This window comes from Coffea arabica, chromosome 2e, assembly GCF_036785885.1.
Source record: "Coffea arabica cultivar ET-39 chromosome 2e, Coffea Arabica ET-39 HiFi, whole genome shotgun sequence".
NCBI classification, from domain to species: domain Eukaryota; kingdom Viridiplantae; phylum Streptophyta; class Magnoliopsida; order Gentianales; family Rubiaceae; genus Coffea; species Coffea arabica.
The window spans coordinates 11,023,058-11,039,772 of NC_092313.1; the positions used below are offsets into that span (position 1 = coordinate 11,023,058).

Here is a 16,715-nt window from a genome sequence, read left to right on the forward strand (position 1 = left end):
AATAGTAAACAAGAAACTCCATCCCGTACAACGTCTTCCGCACTACTGGTCTGAGATTGACGGAAAATTCTGAAGAGCAGGTTCCACTATGTATGAATCTTGGAGACTTTCATACTGTATTAGAGGTGAAAGTTGAAGCCCATTACATTGGCTTGTTTAATTGTCCGTGGGTGGTACCAAATTAGCCTAATACTACAAGAAAAATGTCAAAGCAAGCAGGACTTGTAAGGTAGCTGTTTGTTTTGGTCTTTTCTTTTAATGTGGAGGGGAGGGACGGTCAGAATCACACTTCCACGTGAGACTACAAGATAGGAAATATATTTCATTGATAAATGGAGGCTGTATACATATCATTAAATATTACAAGCGCATTTACATAAATTGACTTGTAATTACAGGTTAAGTAAGACCACAAGTATACATGTATGTATGCTACAGCTGCAACATCTTCCAAGGCATCACTAAAAGAAATTTACTACCTTTATATTGAGGACTAACACCTTGAACCAGGGATAATGGCTGCAGCTGAACAAAATCCTCCTCAAGCTTTACCGCATGGAGCATCAAGCTTGTATGCATAGCTACCAAAAGGACTCAAAAAAGGTAGCCAGAGACAGACATCAGCATGACAAAATTGTGATGCTTCCCTCGTGTGAAAAGAGGCGGTCTGAAAGAATTTTATCCAAGGGGAAGCAAAAAGCAGTACATTTCCTCTTCATTGAAGTTAATACCACATAGAAGAGTATATTACGGTTCTCGAAGAACAAGGCTTAGTTCATGTGCACATCTTGCCACCACACCACCCCTCCTACAACCAAGATCCAGATAAAAACACAGATGAGGAGCTAATGGCTAGGACCAATAATATATGCGATGATAGAGCAGAGACACTACAGGATAAAGGAGAAATATAAACTACATTTAATGTAAGGAATCCTTACAGAGTTAAAACTTGATAAGGAGGAGAGACACAATCCTTGACAATGTCATGTGGCAAACATTAAAGCAACATTGGCCAGATTTTACAACAATAAAACAGGGCAGAATTACAACGTGTAACTCCAACAAAGACACAAAGAAAAAGACATAAAACTTACTGAATCAGTGACGGAAGAATTTTCTGAACATTCTGAAGATGGACAAAACACTGTTTGCAGCTTTCACGTCTGTTATCATACAATTCATAAATTAGATGCATGTAATCATGCTCAGTTTTTTCTTGCAAACTTGCCAAGAGCAAACTGAAGCTCCATTTGACGCATAGGGTCGAGAATTATACCTTTCTTCTGCATGAAGATCAACCCCAACAGCACGAGGTGCTGAAACGGTTGAATGAACTAAAGGTCCGAAGACGGCAATGAGTTTCAAGAGCATCTCCAGAGAAACACTAGCATGCCTAATAGAAATTACATGTGAATAAGAATATTCAAATTCTCAGCTGCAAAATATATCAAAATTAGGTAACAAGGACCTATGACTCACCCAGCTAACAAAGGGTCTAGAGATGATTTTAACTAGTAAGAGTATCTATCTAATGCACCAATTCCAAGAGCAATAACTAAAAAAACAAAAAGAAGCAAAATTCAAGCTTTCTCTAAAATAGGGACAATTGTAATGACAGCAGTTTATTCTCCAATAAAGACATCCTTCCCTCTACATTTTGTCGTACTTAATGTATAAAAGATTCCATTTGTGGAAACCACTCTTCACTATTCCAAGATATTTTAGTGTCAATCACTTTCTCCGGTAGAAATATCAGTTTCTTTTCATTTATCACCTTCCAGAACGCTTATATGTAATCTTTCTTTTTTCTTGGGCAAGCAATTTATTTCTTATATTAACAGCTTAGGAACTAGTTAAAAGAAGAAAATCTGAGTGAATCCCATTCTCAGATCATTGTTTTGCCAACAACCTGCAATATTGTCAACAAAGAGTACTAAGACACTCATTAGCCAGCAGAAGCAGTGCTATATCGTGGACCAGCTCCAAAATTTAGAAATATAAACAGGGCTTCACCCAGCTTAAATGGAAACAGATTGGCATCCAAGTTTTGACATTCTAAGAAACATAGTAAAGGGGCTAACTCAACCAAGAAGAGCGTACTACAAAGGAGAAAAATGAACAAGAGAAAAGGAAAATAGAAGCATAGCAAGAAGTTGAACTTTCTACTTTAATGAGACTATCCAGTTTTTAATTGTTGAGAAGCAGATGTAAATGGATATTGACTAGATAGGCAATTCTAAAGAACAAGAGAATAAATGAGTAAGAACAGACTCAGAAACAAGAGAGTCATTTTATGCCGAAATTTTGCCATTGGACTTACCTATCAATTTTGCTATCCAGTAAGCTTAAAAGCACAGGTAGTAAGCATGAGAAGAGCTCTAAGGTAATAATCTCCATTTTCTCCTTTAGAACACTGACTACATCTGCTTGTACCTGTGCCACAACATACTGGATATGATGCACAAACAGGAGAAAAGTAAGCAGAACACCAAACAGATGATCTATCTGGAGGATACTCACAGAATGATCAGGCAACTTCATCATAGCATTTATTGCACCTTTAACATCATTGCGTTCCCAAAAATGCCGCACCACCTGCAAAGAAGACAGACTGTAGGTCACTGTCAACTTCAAGAGAATATGATGCTAGATGCAGATTGGAAGCTAATAAAAGGAAGACAAAAGATGTCCAAAAACCAGCATTCTAAAACACTTCAACTTCACCAAAAAACATAAAGCTGACTCCATGTTCTGGAGCACTTAATACGACATCTACCTACCATATGGATATAGTTTAGACCATTTGTCTTCTTCGTGTATACAATGCAACACATGGCCAAGGAGAACAAAAAATGAATTCTATAAATCTAGCTAAACCTCCAAAAACTACAGCAGCATCACATGCAAGTCTACAAAATAACTTACTTGTAACTTTGTCAGGCGTGACCGAAAAGTGCTTAATAGCACGTCATGATTTTGCATCAGCGCTTCAATGGCATGATTATCATCTGTATCTGGCTCCCTTCCAGCATTTGGTGGATTATTATCCTGCAGACAGCACAATAAAACGATCAAAGTGCTCATAAAAAGCCAACTTGAATGCAGTAGAAGATAATTCTTGAGAATTGCAACTTTTCCAACAACCAAGATAGCAATTCAACTATAAATGGTTAAACAAGCCAGTAACTAAAGCAGCCAAAAATAAAATCTGCCTGAAGTACCCAAAAACGAATCTGATAGAACAGGAGAAATGTCACCACCAGGATGTGTGTGCGTATGTAACCCACAGAAAGAGAGACATGTCAGCATCATGATATGCCTGTGTGTGTGTGTGTGTGTGTGTGAGAGAGAGAGAGAGAGAGAGGTGACAAAACCATTGTTCTAGAAGTCTAGAAGTTGTGATTTCAGCAACATGATTCGTCAATTGCATTTTAACACAAATAGTCCAGACCTTGGCTAACATTAGCTCTCATTTTAATGCAAATAGTGTGTCAATTCCATTTTATCACAGGCCATTAAAATATAATTATGGCACTCAAAAGATGCAACTGTCTCAAATCAATTTTAAGTATTTAGAAAGTAACATAACATGGTGAAAGAAATCATGACACACTTATTAGAATGCCAAAATTGGTGGCGGTGTAAATGTAGCTGTAGCTGTATTGCAGGCGAAAATTGTGTTTAGGTAGATCAGAAAAAAGAAAGAGCTAGCCCACATTCAATAGTAATGCAAAAGCAACTTCAGAGTACTTCTAAAAGCTTATAGCCCATACTCCTGTACCCTGTGTGCCACCTCCAGGCAAAAATGAAATAAAAAAAATTGAAGCAAAAAAGGTTTAAAAACAAAATTCTATATTAGCGTATTCACGTTCGAGGTTTAAAGGAATATCCAGACACAAGAAACGCTACTTTTTCAAGTTGAACGGTACTGTATCAAACAATACTTAAAGTTTTCAAGCATTCATTACACATACACTTTCAAGACACATGGATTCGATGCAAGTCTTAGCTACACTGAATTTGAAGGGTAGGCACAAGATAATAACAAAAATATGCACACAAGCTTTTCTTCATATCCAACTTCTCCTTAAATAACACTTCCTCAAAATATCCAGTCAGTTTCATGTAAAGCTTGATTCCTAACTATCAACATCACAACAAGACTTTTGTCAGCTCAATACTATTTAAAATTACCATATATAAGCACAACCATACCTGCAAAGATGCTTTAGCTGCCTCAGTTATTGAACTAGGACATCTGTCAGGCATTTGAGCTTCTTTGCTACTGAAGTTAGGAGCATTCTCAGGCATTTGAGCTTCTTTGCTACTAAAGTTAGGAGCTTTCTCAGGCGTTTGAGCTTCTTCGCTACTAAAGTTAGGAGCTTTCTCAGGCGTTTGAGCTTCATTACTACTCAATCCCTCTCTTTTTTCAAATCTCTCAACCAAACTGCGTGTCCTACCTCGCACAACTGCCACTGCACATGTTAAGCACCAAAAAATCAATATTTTGCCACTAGTCTTTTCAAAATGTGATAATGTAACTGGATCAGATAACAACCTCCATTCACAACTCTAATAGGAATAACCCCTTTGTTGCACTCCTGGGGCTTTTCACCTGAAACACAGAAAATATGTGAAATCAATCATTCTGGGTAATTTTTACATTCCTGTCAGTGGGACAAAAGAAGAATTGTTGGATGATAATCAAATATATCACCATTATCAGAGTTCGATCCTAAGCAGCTCTGATGGGGGACACCAAAATTAAACATAACATCATTCTTTGCTCAGTTTTATGGAGTTAATGGCAGGAGTGAATCCCAAAGCCTATTAAACATCAATATTCCATCATGACTTTCAAAACACAGTCTAGGCAAATGAAGAAAAAGCAAATCTGTAAACCAAATAATCAGGCAACAATATTATAGGAACAAGAGAATTTGTGGGAAAAGTAAGCACTAACCAAGGTTGTACTTCCCCAGAATGGGTACTAGGAAAAGTAGAGCATAATACAGTATCTTAATCTTGCTTTTGCAAGGCATTACTAGGAACTATTTCTTCAGGAATACATATCTATTTCCACATATATAAACTAACTGAATTCCACAAAAGACAACCATGTATCATATACAGGGTCTTTGAAGCAATAATGTAAGAACCTTTAGAACAATATAATGAACACAAAAGCAGAAGAGACTATTGAAATAACTATGCACACATCCTGTAACAAGATACAAAGTTTATTATATTGAACACAAAAGAACTTCACCATTTTCCTGATTTGACAGTCTTGTCAGCGATGTAGCTTTTTCTAGCTTCTCTCCAACATTCTTGATGCTCAGATCTTCTCCCTCAGAGAATTCCTTCACATTATTGTTGCAAACAAGCTTGCTGTTGAAGTTTGGTTCCGTTTTAGTCTCCACTGCAGTCGTCATACTGCCAAGAGACATGGTTTCCAATCCAGTTGAGATTTTCTCCATATCAGACTTTGTATTTGACGACCTTCGGATATGGGAAGGCTTAAGTGTACCAGTAATGGCCCTACTGCTAGCAAAAGATTCCCTTCTAGAACCGGCCTTATCTTTTGCACTAGGATATTCACGAGGTATCACTATAGGCACAATGAAGGATTTGGCATCCCCTGACACATTAGTCTTTGCATGCACCCTTACCGCAGAGCCCTGCTTCTGACTTGCCAAAGTCGTAATCTCCTTTGGTTCAGAAGGGTCTACAGCATTTGGAGAATTAAGAGACCCAACTTTTGTTGAAGTAACAGGCTTACAAGCTTCAGCTTCAAATGCAGTAAATGTTTGTTATTAGCAAGAAGAAGAAAGTGCAAAAGAAAAAAAATTTATTGCACGTGTGTGAGGAGAACATGTATTCATGTATGCAAGTATAGTCTGTCCACTGACTAACAAATGAAAACAAGCTCGTCTTAGTTTGGAGAAAAGGAGGCTTACGGGAAAAATAACTAATTTGATGCTAAGCCTCTTAGCTAAATAATTGCAATCACACTCTCACTGGCACTATCAACAGAAATAATACAGTCATCAAAACCAAACAATAATGAACAACAGAACCAAGTTCTGCATAATCTCCATGCTTGCAATTGAGCACCAAACTCCAGCCAAAAGAAAAACCCAATCAAACATAACATGGTCAAAGAATATGAACTAGCAATTTTCAGATAAAAAAACATCACTCATTTATTAAGCATGAAAATGGATCAAACACAAAATGGTCAGTCATTGGTTGCTGAGAGATCAACTTACTATCCACATAGATATTCTTAATGTCTTTAGAATCAATATCTGGTGACATGCTGCGGAAATTTGAATTGGACCTCCTATGGCTTACGGATTTCTCAGAAGGATTTTCTTGAACTTCATATTTCTGCTCAGGTGGGCCATTCAGCTCAGGTATCGCACCCCCACCATATGGCTCAATAAGCTGACAGGAAAAGTAAACTACCGTATCATTAAACATCATCTATATACAATATGTAATCCCAAAAAAATGTCAGGTACATAACCCCAAACATAAAGCATGATGTAGCAAATCAGCAACAACCATTGAAATAGAATGGCAGATGATTAGACAAAGTAATTTGTTGAATAGATTAGAACGAAAGAAATAAATTATTTACCGAAATATCAGCTACCCAAACTCCAACAGAGTTCTGAAAATAAGCACCACCCAAGAGTTTACCATCATGGACGCACATATCACCTAGTGTTGACCATCCCATATCAACAGAGTCATGACAAATTACTGGCTCCCATGAATACACCTTGTCAAACCAAAATAAAAAAATGAGAAAAATTTCTTTGCTAACCGTAAAAGATATTAGAAAATTCCACAGGATAGAGCTAAACCTTCAAACTATCATCCAATCCACAGAATAGCGTTCTTCCATCAGGGTGAAACGTTATGGATCGAACTCCAGCAGTCTGAGGGACAAAAGAATTGTTATTTTTTGATTGAAAAAGTACTGTCTCAAGGGTACCACTTCAATTGACATCAAGCATAAATCAAAGGCATATACACCATCTAACATGAAAAAGAAAAAAGAAAAGAGAAGAGAGATGTAATGGACTACAAGTAAAGAAAAATGGTAGGCAATAATTACAACAGCATGCCTAAAAAGTTCAATTAATTCTAAGAAGTTGATGCGTTTTAGACACATCATGCATTTTTTTCAACCTAACAGAGTACAATGAGAACCATCCCGTCAAATTTACCAATTCTTGTTGGCAATTTAGTAATGGTGTTGCTCTTGCCCAAGCAATTTCACATCTAATTGCAATTATACTCAACACAGGATCACTTTCATGCACTCTCAGAAAGGGTCATTGAGTTTATCACTTCAGTTAGGATTGGTAAATTTGTGGCACGTTTTGTAATTACATCAGCATACCAAATCTAACCACTGAACAAAAACTGGCGGCCCTACCCAACACTTCAATAAGACTGAATCTTAGGAAACAAAGCACCAAAAGATAAGCCTGTTCATCAAGTCATTACCAATTTACATGTACAACAGAAACAAAAATAAAGTGCCAACCAGAACTTCATGAGGAAAGGGATATAACAGCCAGAACTACGGCTGAGAACCTCTGGTCACTACAGATATTTAGAATGAACATGTACACACCCATTATGAGTCATATAAGCATCTGCCTTTCTATAAATCCAAGGGTGTCAGCAATCATTTAATTTAGTTGACTATCATAAAATGTCGACCAAAGCATAATACTCTTCATAAAGTACTCTCCTATTCTGCTGCCAAATCATTAATTATTCCAGAAACTGAGATATGAAGTCAAGAAGCAGATGATCAGAGGCCTTAGACCTGGTTCTTGAAGCAATTTCTGCTTTAAGTGCTGCAGGAAACTGAGAGAAAAAGCTAAGGGTAGCCAAAAATAGAGGAACCCAACGAGACAAGTAACAATAGTTCTAACATATTACTCAGCATTTTTATGAGTAAATAAACCCTCTCATATTCCTCTTTTGTTTTCTTCTTAGATAAATTAAAGTTTTCAGTCCTATAGTATCATAAATGATAATAGTTCAAAGGACACCAGACAAAAAAACATGGAAAAATAACAAGGTGCTAAATAAGTGAGGCAAGAATATCTGTCACTGCAAAAATGCAAGCTTACCTCACGCCTGGCAGACCCAATCATTTCAAAAGTTTCCAAATCCCAAAACTTAACAGTTCGATCCGCTGAGCCTGAGAAAATATATTATACTACTAGTAAAACAATACTATGCAAATAATCGCCAAAAAAAAGGCAATTCAAATCAATCATGGCCCAAACTTATCACAAATGGGATAAACTGCAAAATCCATATAAAGCAAATAAAGGGCTGACAAGTAAGACGATGGTCTACCAGCCTCAAATGATTGGAAGATATATGTACTCATAGAAATAGAGATGTAACTTAGGAAACTTTTAGACAAAACATAGAAGAACAATTTCTTCCAAGACATGCATGCTGTGCATGTTCACCTGTAGCCAGAAGAAATTCAAGTGGATGGAAGTCTATTGATCGGATATGTCCTTCATGAAACTTGAAATCATGCAAGAGTTTTCCAGCTGTCAGGTCCCATATCTGACCGAAAGTAAAGAATTCATGACCAAGCAAAAGATAAAGAAAGCAGATACAACCTGTAAAAAAGCTTTAGTCATACCTTTACAACATTATCAAATCCACCAGAAACCACCCATCGGCCATCAGGAGTAAACCTTATAGTGCTAATTCCTCGAGTATGACCCTTATATGTATGAATGCATCCTTTCTTTCTGATATCCCATATCTTTAGATTAGTGTCCATGGAACCAGATGCAAAAAATTCACCAAATGGATGGAATTCCACAGCAGTGCAATAGGATCTGTGTCCAGAAAGAGTGCGAACCACTACACTTCAAGAATATTAGTAACTAGATTAGAGACCAAGCTGCATATATTTAAGACACTTAAAATAAGCAAGACCGACAACAGGATAATAGTTCCAGCAAAATAATTAAATATCTAAACTTATGAAGCTGCAAACAACTTATTACAACTGCTTTGTACGCGTCACTAGTTACTCTACCACACCAAAATGGAACGGATGCCCATCTTTATGGTCACAGAAATTTATCAGCAGATCTCAAGGCAGCATGCTGGTTATTGCCCATATTGTTTCGGCTAAAGACCAGCATGACTGCACTTCAGAGTCCACTAGATTGGTAGCTGCCGGTCTTTCTGATAAGTACATTTCCAGAAAAATGAGCCGGTTGTGTATCCATGCATTCATTTCTGGCTATAGCAACACAAAATCCTTCTTGAACACTTATGGAGCGCAATACCAGATGCTACAAGGCATATGGGAACAATCTGGAAAAAAGCATAAAATGCAATATGGATGGCAGGAGACATTACAATCAGACATCAAGTATTTTTAGGGTGATGTGCCAAGGCTTTCATGTCAAGCAAGTGGCTTGTTTTCTCTCCAGACATGTAAAGCAGTGGCCTGTTTGTCATTTTTTTAGTTGACAATAAATGGTGCTAGGTTTACATGTTTGAAGTTCAATTCTGAAAACATCATTAATTAGGTTTCTTGAGTATTGCAACAGCAAGAAATGGGAAACACCATCTTCAATGACGAGGATGATATTTATAGTCAAACAATTACTAATGGTAACCATAAGTATTTGAAGTTCAATTTGAAAAGCATCATTAATTAGGTCTCTTGAGTATTATGACAGCAATAAATAGGATTCCTAGATCAACAAACCACTTTATAAAACACGATCTGAAGGAGTTAATGAAATACTACTAAATCTAGATTAGGTCATAAGGTTAAAAATTCCATCTTTGCTAGCTCAAATACAAGAACCAAGTTGAGTCCACTAGCACGGAAAATAAATAGCCAAACCACTAATTACTCAACAGATGCAAACTTAGGGTAAAAAGCAAGCTAGAAAAGGTAATCAACATACTCTTTGTTTCTTCAAGGTCCCACAATTTAATTACACCAGATGATGCTCCGGCAACCACCAAGATCTCCGAAGAATCAAAAGCTACAGATTCAACTGGACTTGAGTGACCAGAAAGACTCTGCATGGTTTAGGAAGAGTATAACTTCAATTAATTGTACACAATAATTTAAGAGATAAAGAAACTATACAATGACTACATTCAACAAGCGGAATCCAAACTAGACTAATCCACCCATCTTTTCACATACTGCTATAAGTTGAATACTTCTAAAAACAACAAACAGAAAGGAATACTGAAAAACCTGCATCATGTGATAATATTAGGCGAAATGAAGCAACATAGACATATTAATTAGAGCATTAATTAAGCCTGAGAGGAATATTCCTAGTAGACAATGAAAAGAAGATGATCATGCATAGAGCAACTCCAGCGGGCAATGTTAATTTTCATTTGCCAATTCAATGATTACAGAACACAAAGCACATAGCGCACACATCACCAACAATTCCAAAGCAGTTAGCACTTCAAGTTACTGCTTGAGTAAAGTACTACAGACCAACAACATCTCTTCTCTTCTGAAACAGAAAGACGCATGCATATCTGATTTTATTCCAACCGCATGTCAGACATCCTATGAACTAAGTAAAAGACTACAAATTTTCTTATTGCTGAATCATAGTATGTGACACCCAGTATGAAGCATAAATAGATCACGACACAAGATATCACAAGCAAGAGTCATAAAATGATTGCAAATGAGTATGTTCTGTACGTGACTATAAGAATCTGAAAACTACAACTACATATAGTACACGTAGTGACAAATCTAAATGACCTTTCAACTTAATAACGCACCAAAAGTTATACAAAAACATCAGAGTAAGCGCCTTTTTCCCCAGAAAAAGGTTGAAAAGGGGGCCCGATTCGGCTCCAATATCAGTCAATCGGTATTCAAGACATGAACTTGGAAGAAACTTATCTTTTCACAGCTCATTTTTTGTTTCATATTCGCAACATGATACAATCCCTATTAGCTGTTCAGGTCTCATTCTAAAGAAACTGCAAGTACACTTTGTAAAAAGCGAGTCTTGAACTAACCGATAAAGGTGCAGGATTGCCAATTGACCAAAGATTGACCACTTGATCATCTCCACCTGTTATAAATTGCCGAAAGTTCTTCCTCCCAATCCTTAAACAATTTACATTCCCCGAATGCGCCACAAACTCCTCTTTTTAATCATTTTAGTCAAGAACATACAACTTACCAAATAAAATAAAATAAAATCCAAAAGATCTCTGGCTTAACTTAGAGTCATGTATTCTCATTTAAAATTAATCTGCTATAGCTAACTTCTAATTCTACAAAAGAAAATAAAAAAAGGGCGATTAAACTGAAAAAAAAAATCGTAGCTAATAAAGAAAATGTAGCACACAGCATTAAACAAAATTGGTGAACTTTATTATTAACTTACTTGAGATTAAAAAGGAACTAAAAAAACCCTAAAAACACAGCGAATTTAGGAATAAAGCTAAAAGTAGACGTCATCCACACTCGAAAATTATAAGCCAAAAAACAAAAAAGGATACGCAATTTATATCCGCGCTTGGCCATTTCTCGGAGGACGACGAGATCGGTGACTGAAACGGCGTCGTCGTGCACGCCACTGTTGCTGCTGCTACAGCTGATGAAGAGCTGAATTTAGTCGGTGCGGCGGAGATTGGGGGAGAAGGGAAAAGTATATATACGAAACTTACACGTAACGTGTATGTATACAAGTATATATACTCCCTAGAATTTTAGAGCTGATTTATTACTGAAATCCTAACCGGAAAAGTGATGAAAATTCAAAACAGATTATTGCAGAGAAAGTTTCAGCTTCAGAACACGGCAAAAGACTAGAAAGAACGTGGACCTCCTCCTCAAGGAACAAAATGTAGGGGGGAAGAAAAACGAAGGAATAATTAAAAAAATATATTCTGGTTTTAATTTATTCTTGAGGAGGAGCGGTGCCAGTGATTATATACTATTTATTTTGTCATATTATCATTTAATTTTGTAGAGAAGGTGGGAAAGAGAGAGGAGTAGAACTGTGTGTGTGTGCGTGTTCAGACAATGATTGATGGGGGCGGGAGCACTTTGTCGACTGTTTTTGTTTTTACTGCGAGTCTGGGCAAAAAGTTATGGTGCTCGGAGGAATGGGATGAATTCCTCCGAGCAGATTTGATAGAGATATTTTTTACCGCATCGATGAAAATGGCACTTTGAATTTGATGCTTGAATAAGAGGTAAAGGGCAAATATAACGGGAAGAACGGTAAATTTTTTTTTTTCTTCAGAACAGATTTTGAGCATCACTTTTTAATCTTTTTTTCTTTTTTTTTTGGGTCAAAATATTAACGTGTTTGGATGGGAGATTATTTGAGATAATTTTTTTTAAAAAAATTAATGTAACACTGTTTGATATGGCATATGTGAGGTAAAAAAGTGATTAAAAATGTGTTTATAATTAAAGTAGATAAATTTGTGAAAATAATTTGCTATCCAAACACATTAATTGGCTAATTCTTTGAAAAATACCAGATAAAACTTTTAAATTGTGTAAAAAAATACCAGATAAATTTTGTTTAAAGTTTAATTTTGTGATTTTTTACACAATTTACTTGATTTGGTGAGTAACATTTTCCAAAATACTCATGTTTAATTAATCAATTAAGAGTCAAATCGGCTTTAAGCGGTAGCGTCATCACGGAAGTTCTCAATTGAAACTGCAAAATAAGTTCATGTTTTAATTGGCTAAAAACAAAAGTTAGAAGGTAAATCGGTACTAGTAACAAAATTTGGAGATAAAACTGATCATTTTTCTAGGAAAGGTATAAAGAAGGATAAGAGGGTAAAATATATATATATATATATACCTATGATATAAGGATAAAGCTCATCAATATATCACATACGTGCATTTTCTCGTTATTCAACAACGGAGTCTATGCAAATAAAATTTTCCCTGCGTAATTTAACTTGCTTACTTGTTCGGAGGATGAAACTTCAACAATTTTGAGAGGGCTTGGTTTAAAAAAAAATTCGTTATTTTAAATGACCAAAAAAAAAGTCCATCAGAAAATTTGTGTCGGCTTTTGATGTTTTTCCAATTTGATGATTTTGTATAAAAATATCTCTTGTTCCTGACCACCAATTATCAACCATTGCTCTACTGGTCAATAAATCGTTGTGTGCTTGGCACTTGAAGTAGCGCGTCTTGATTTGGCCTACTTGGTTGTTGCAGCCACGTAGCAATTTTCTTCTGTCCTCTTTTTGAGAGCCTAGCCACGCAGCTTTATTCGGATTGTCATTTATTTTTTAAAAATTTTTACGTTAGGTAATCTTCCATACTTGATAGTGCATACACTTTTATCATTGTATACATGACACATAATTTAAATTTAAATTTAAAAATCAAAGTTTGCATATGTGTCGTGCATCCAACCGTGACAGTGTATAAACTGTCAGTATATATAAAATTTACTCTGTTCGTAAACAAATTTTTTAATCACTTTTTTACGTCACACCGTTATAGTATAATTTTCTACAAAAAATTTTAAAAATAACAATCCAATCAGGCTTATATAAATTTTTCTCTTCATTTCGGTTTTCTTGGGAAGATGGATCTAAAAAAAGATGCGACCACAAGTTAATTTTTTTTTGGGGCATTAGTAAGTGTTTGAGAGTTGATTTTTCCATGCATGATGAGGACTGTAAAAAGATCAAGTCAAGATATATACATATATACGCAGAAGAGTCAGTTCATCTTATCTTATATACAGTTAGTCACCGGGAAATTTCTATTATTGCCAAGGGAGGGAAAATTCGCATAAATCAGCAATATGATTTCCACATCTAAGAATTTTCATCAGCTGTCATTTTACTTCCACTCCTTCTAAGAAGGGAACATACAATTATGTTTCTGTAGTCAATTGCACGTATTAGAAAATTCTTTTGTCCAACTTCCTTCAACCTCAATATTTATTAGTTAATGCATTTAGTATTGATCCCAGAAAGGAAAAAAGATTAGTAAGAGAAAAAACTAACATATTAATAAATTTTAGCCAGTTTTTTTTTCCCCATATTGTATTTTAATGTGATAAACACGATACGCAACCTATTATTTTCAATCATTTTACAAGTAAACCGGTGGTTGACGTCTATTTAATCTGTTGAATGGTAACGAGTGCTTCCTGTTTGTGAAGCCTTTATTTAGATAGCTACTGTTAACTAAAATTTCTTTGACAAATATAGAGAATTTCAGACTGATCAAATTGTTCATCTGGACGAATTAAGGATATTGGCTGTGTTATTAGGGAAAGTATGCTACATCTTTCATGTTTGAAACCAGGCAAAATGAAACAGAGAAAAGAAGTAAAACAGCATATTTGTTAAAAGGTAGTTATAGGAGAAGTATTTTTCCATCATCACTCACTCCTAGTGTTACTCTAAGAAAACAGTAAGGTTTTGTAGGTATGAATGTCTTTGCCTACTCTTCCTTTTTTTTTTTTTCAAAAAAAAAAAAAAATCGACAAAACATCAATTTCTTCACTCAATGAAAGTGAAAACCTTCATGTCACTCCACGCTTGAAATTTAAATTGGTAGAGTTTGACAGTGAAAGATAAAATTTCTAGCATTCACAACTGTGTGCTCACAAAATACATTATAATTATTGATTCATGTCATTACACGCAAGAAGCTAACAATTGCCCTTTTGCATTGTTATTTTTTGAAGTTTGTTTTTTTTTTCAGAGAAATGTGCTGTAGCGATACGATATATGTGAGGTAAAAAAAGTGATTGAAAATTGTGTTTACAGAAAAAATAAAAATCTTTTGGAGAAAAATGGCAATTCAACAGTGAAAGATAAAATATCTAGTATTTGCCTCCTAGGAACCAAGTCTAAAAAAATTTAAACCATCTTTTTACGGTAAAAAATAGCAAATACAAGCATGGGTAAAACCAAGTATGTGTAGGGTTGCTACTTGATTCCTTTACAAATCGGGATTAATCATATTGCCCAATTTTTACGTATGTTAACAAACATATTAGTACATCTCACCTACCTGGTCTAATATGCTGATAGCGCCATATGCTTAATCATCTAACTGTCCGAAAATGACATCTTTTTTAAAAATAAAAAATAAAAAAGCATAATTTCGTTCCAATATCTGTACTAATGATAGCAATTATGACACAGATACATAATAGATCTGAAAATCAACTCATACCAAAAATCTAAAAAGCACTAATAAACTTGATCATAATATTAAAATTCTGATGAATATCATAATTGTAATCCAATAAATATGCGTCCATGTCCGAAAATGCGTCCATGCTTGGATTGCTTGTTTCCGTCGGAAAATATTATCGTTTTCCGTGATCACATTTCCCTATCACCTTTTTCCCTCACATATATCAAATCGCTACAGTCATTTTTCCATGAAAAATGACGGAAAATGCAATCCAAACACAACCTTTTTAGATTTCTCATGCACGAGGCTTAGGCTTATGTGACTGGCAGACATTGTGCAAACTTTCAGTCCAAGAATCTAATAATCTATCATATGGAGAGGTCTTCTTTTTTAGTGTTGGGAACTTCATGATTGATCAGTGCTGTCAACCCAACATGTAAACTATGATCAATCATTGGAGGATTTAAAACTCACTTGTGCATGTCTTTGCCTGGTGAAGATTGTTTGTTAATTTTTAAATCTTTGTTAGTAGAAATATGGTGCCACTATGACCACTAAATCATCAATGCTTTACATTGACGTTGTAGGACAGAGCAATCATTTTTGTTCATGAAAAGATCAAGCAAATTGCATAGGGTGGCCACAAGAAACCAGAATGCAAAGTCAGAAGTGGTAATGATTTTTTCTGATTTTCTAATGAAATGGAGCGCTAACTATCACTATCACAATATGGTCTTATTTACTTGGTACTGTTCAATTGACCAAATAATTGCTTCAAAGAGCTGCATCTAATAGATCAACATTTGCGCTTATACTCCAAGTGTATCATATTTAGCATTTTGATGGAGAGGTAACTATCACTATCACAATTCTTGTTAGTTGTCTTGGGAGACAATTATTCTGCTATCAAATTTTCGAGATTCTTGAAGAAATTCCACGACTTTTCTTGTATTTTCTTGCTTTCTTCGGCTATTGAATCTCCAAGATAATAAATGGGTAGTTTTTATCTCTCGTGCTTGTAAGCCTTGATCAGAATCTTGCAATGACGAATTGCAGTGGCAGAGGGTGCAGAGGGGGACCATACTCAGCAAAATTGCAATGTTAATGTGTTACTTAAAATAAAGAGTATCAAGGATTTAGGACAAAAGCCGCCGCCAAAAAGGCATTTTATGTACAAGATTGTTGGTGGCTTCTGCCAATAGGTCGGTGATTCATGTGTGGTTACAAGCTGGTTTCTTTGTCCGCACTCCCCGCTCCATCCTCCTTAGTTCCCTCTACTCAAACCGGCTCTCTCGGCGCAATAGTTTGTTTTTGATAGAAAAATTTTGGAGATTTTGATCACTATCATGGTTGAAGCGATGCTCTCGAAATCATACATCATTTATAAGATTCTTACAGATTGTTTATTAATACAATCTTAACATGGATAGTAAAATTCGAATACACGATCTTTTTAGGTATAATAGATATCTGATTCTTCTATTTATCA

The 16,715-nt window shown here is 35.5% G+C and overlaps 1 protein-coding gene across 4 annotated transcripts; it reads right to left on the reverse strand.

Moving 5' to 3' along the window:
- Positions 1 to 309: 309 nt before the first annotated feature.
- Positions 310 to 11,876, reverse strand: LOC113730924 (katanin p80 WD40 repeat-containing subunit B1 homolog KTN80.1). 4 transcript variants are annotated; one of them, XR_003458417.2, is made up of 18 exons: positions 11,581 to 11,780; positions 11,092 to 11,222; positions 9,993 to 10,110; positions 8,699 to 8,925; positions 8,517 to 8,619; positions 8,166 to 8,236; positions 6,879 to 6,953; positions 6,650 to 6,793; positions 6,276 to 6,453; positions 5,273 to 5,794; positions 4,562 to 4,618; positions 4,219 to 4,478; positions 2,929 to 3,051; positions 2,524 to 2,614; positions 2,324 to 2,436; positions 1,280 to 1,396; positions 1,098 to 1,166; positions 310 to 808 (listed from the first exon to the last, which is right to left on the reverse strand). XR_003458417.2 is itself a non-coding variant. In XM_027255918.2 (18 exons), the coding sequence occupies exons 1-18, from the start codon at positions 11,603 to 11,605 to the stop codon at positions 748 to 750; spliced, it is 2,469 nt and encodes an 822-aa protein (XP_027111719.1). In that variant the 5' UTR covers positions 11,606 to 11,780; the 3' UTR covers positions 310 to 747. The 4 variants fall into 4 exon arrangements, 3 of the variants coding, with proteins under 3 accessions (XP_027111719.1, XP_027111722.1, XP_027111720.1); XM_027255918.2 differs by having other exon boundaries at positions 2,524 to 2,598; XM_027255921.2 differs by having other exon boundaries at positions 536 to 808; positions 2,524 to 2,598; positions 8,699 to 8,930; positions 11,581 to 11,876.
- Positions 11,877 to 16,715: the final 4,839 nt, after the last annotated feature.